This window comes from Physeter macrocephalus, chromosome 12 (genome assembly GCF_002837175.3).
Source record: "Physeter macrocephalus isolate SW-GA chromosome 12, ASM283717v5, whole genome shotgun sequence".
Classification (NCBI taxonomy): Eukaryota; Metazoa; Chordata; class Mammalia; order Artiodactyla; family Physeteridae; genus Physeter; species Physeter macrocephalus.
In genome coordinates this window covers 12,823,721-12,824,858 of record NC_041225.1, presented here as the reverse complement: position 1 = coordinate 12,824,858, position 1,138 = coordinate 12,823,721, and the positions used below count along the sequence as shown (strand labels likewise).

General features: G+C 41.8%; 1 protein-coding gene across 1 annotated transcript in view; it reads right to left on the bottom strand.

Moving 5' to 3' along the window:
• The window catches only part of IL1A (interleukin 1 alpha), a 15,318-nt gene that overhangs the window by 8,994 nt on the left and 5,186 nt on the right, over positions 1-1,138 (bottom strand). The window contains exon 5 of the mRNA XM_024129867.3: positions 444-617. Within this exon, the coding sequence (XP_023985635.1) occupies positions 444-617 (174 nt within the window). The remainder of the gene's footprint in view (positions 1-443; positions 618-1,138) is intronic.

Sequence of the window (1,138 nt, the reverse complement as noted above, 5' to 3'; positions counted from 1 at the left end):
GGATGCGGGGGACACGGGTTCGTGCCCCGGTCCGGGAAGATCCCACGTGCCGCGGGGCGGCTGGGCCCGTGAGCCATGGCCGCTGAGCCTGTGCTCCGCAACGGGAGAGGCCCCAACAGAGGGAGGCCCGCGACCACCAAAAAAAAAAAAAAAATCAAGGATAAGACTATCTCAGAGAACCAAAGGAGACAGTATCTCAGAAAGCTTTAAACTGCACCTAGAGCTTTCATAGCTAAGACACTGCTCTCTTGTTAAAGCTTCCAGATTTGGCTGAAGTTCCTGTCCTTGCCCAGAATTTTTATGAGGGGTGATGTACTTCATCCTATTCTAGATAAATCATGCAAAGCCAGGAATCTAGAGAGGTTCATTCTTTAAAAGCAGAAAGCTTAAAAGAAATACAGAAATAGAAAGGGTGGGGGAAGATGACAGAATTGTCCATTTACCTGCCTCATCCAGATTATTTAACGCAGCAGCCATGAGGTATTGACCCGACGGATCTCGAACTAGACTTTGATTGAGGGTGTCATTCAGGATGCACTGGTCGATGATGACCCTCATGAAGTTGTATTTCATGTTGCTCTGGAAGCTGTAATGTGCTGATCTGGGCTTGATGATTTCTAAAACAGTTATCACGAGCTCAGATTAATGTCCAAGTACAAACATAGATTATATACGTGCTCTAATACAAGCTAGTGAGGGGACATGAAGAATATCCCAGTCTAGGTGAGGAAACTGAGAGAGAAGTGAAATCACCCTGTCAGCAGAATTGGTTCTAGGATTATCCCTGTGGTTCCTTATTTGTTTCTTTTTAAACTTAAGATTCTTCAGGCAATAGTTTTTTTTTTTTAAGAGATTACTTGTACAACTTTTTTGGTTGTTTGGAGGTTTGTAAGTAACCAGGAAGACTCCTTGTATTCTCCACCTATATTTTCAAATGAATGCACTCGGAGAAAAAAAATGAATCCACTAGGAATTTTATATGTCACTGAGGTGCAGGTCTAAATGTCTGCCACCTTTTTTTTTTTTTAATCTTTATTGGAGTATAATTGCTTTACAATGTTGTGTTAGTTTCTGCTTTATAACAAAGTGAATCAGCTATACATATACATATATCCCCATATCTCTTCCCTCTTGCATC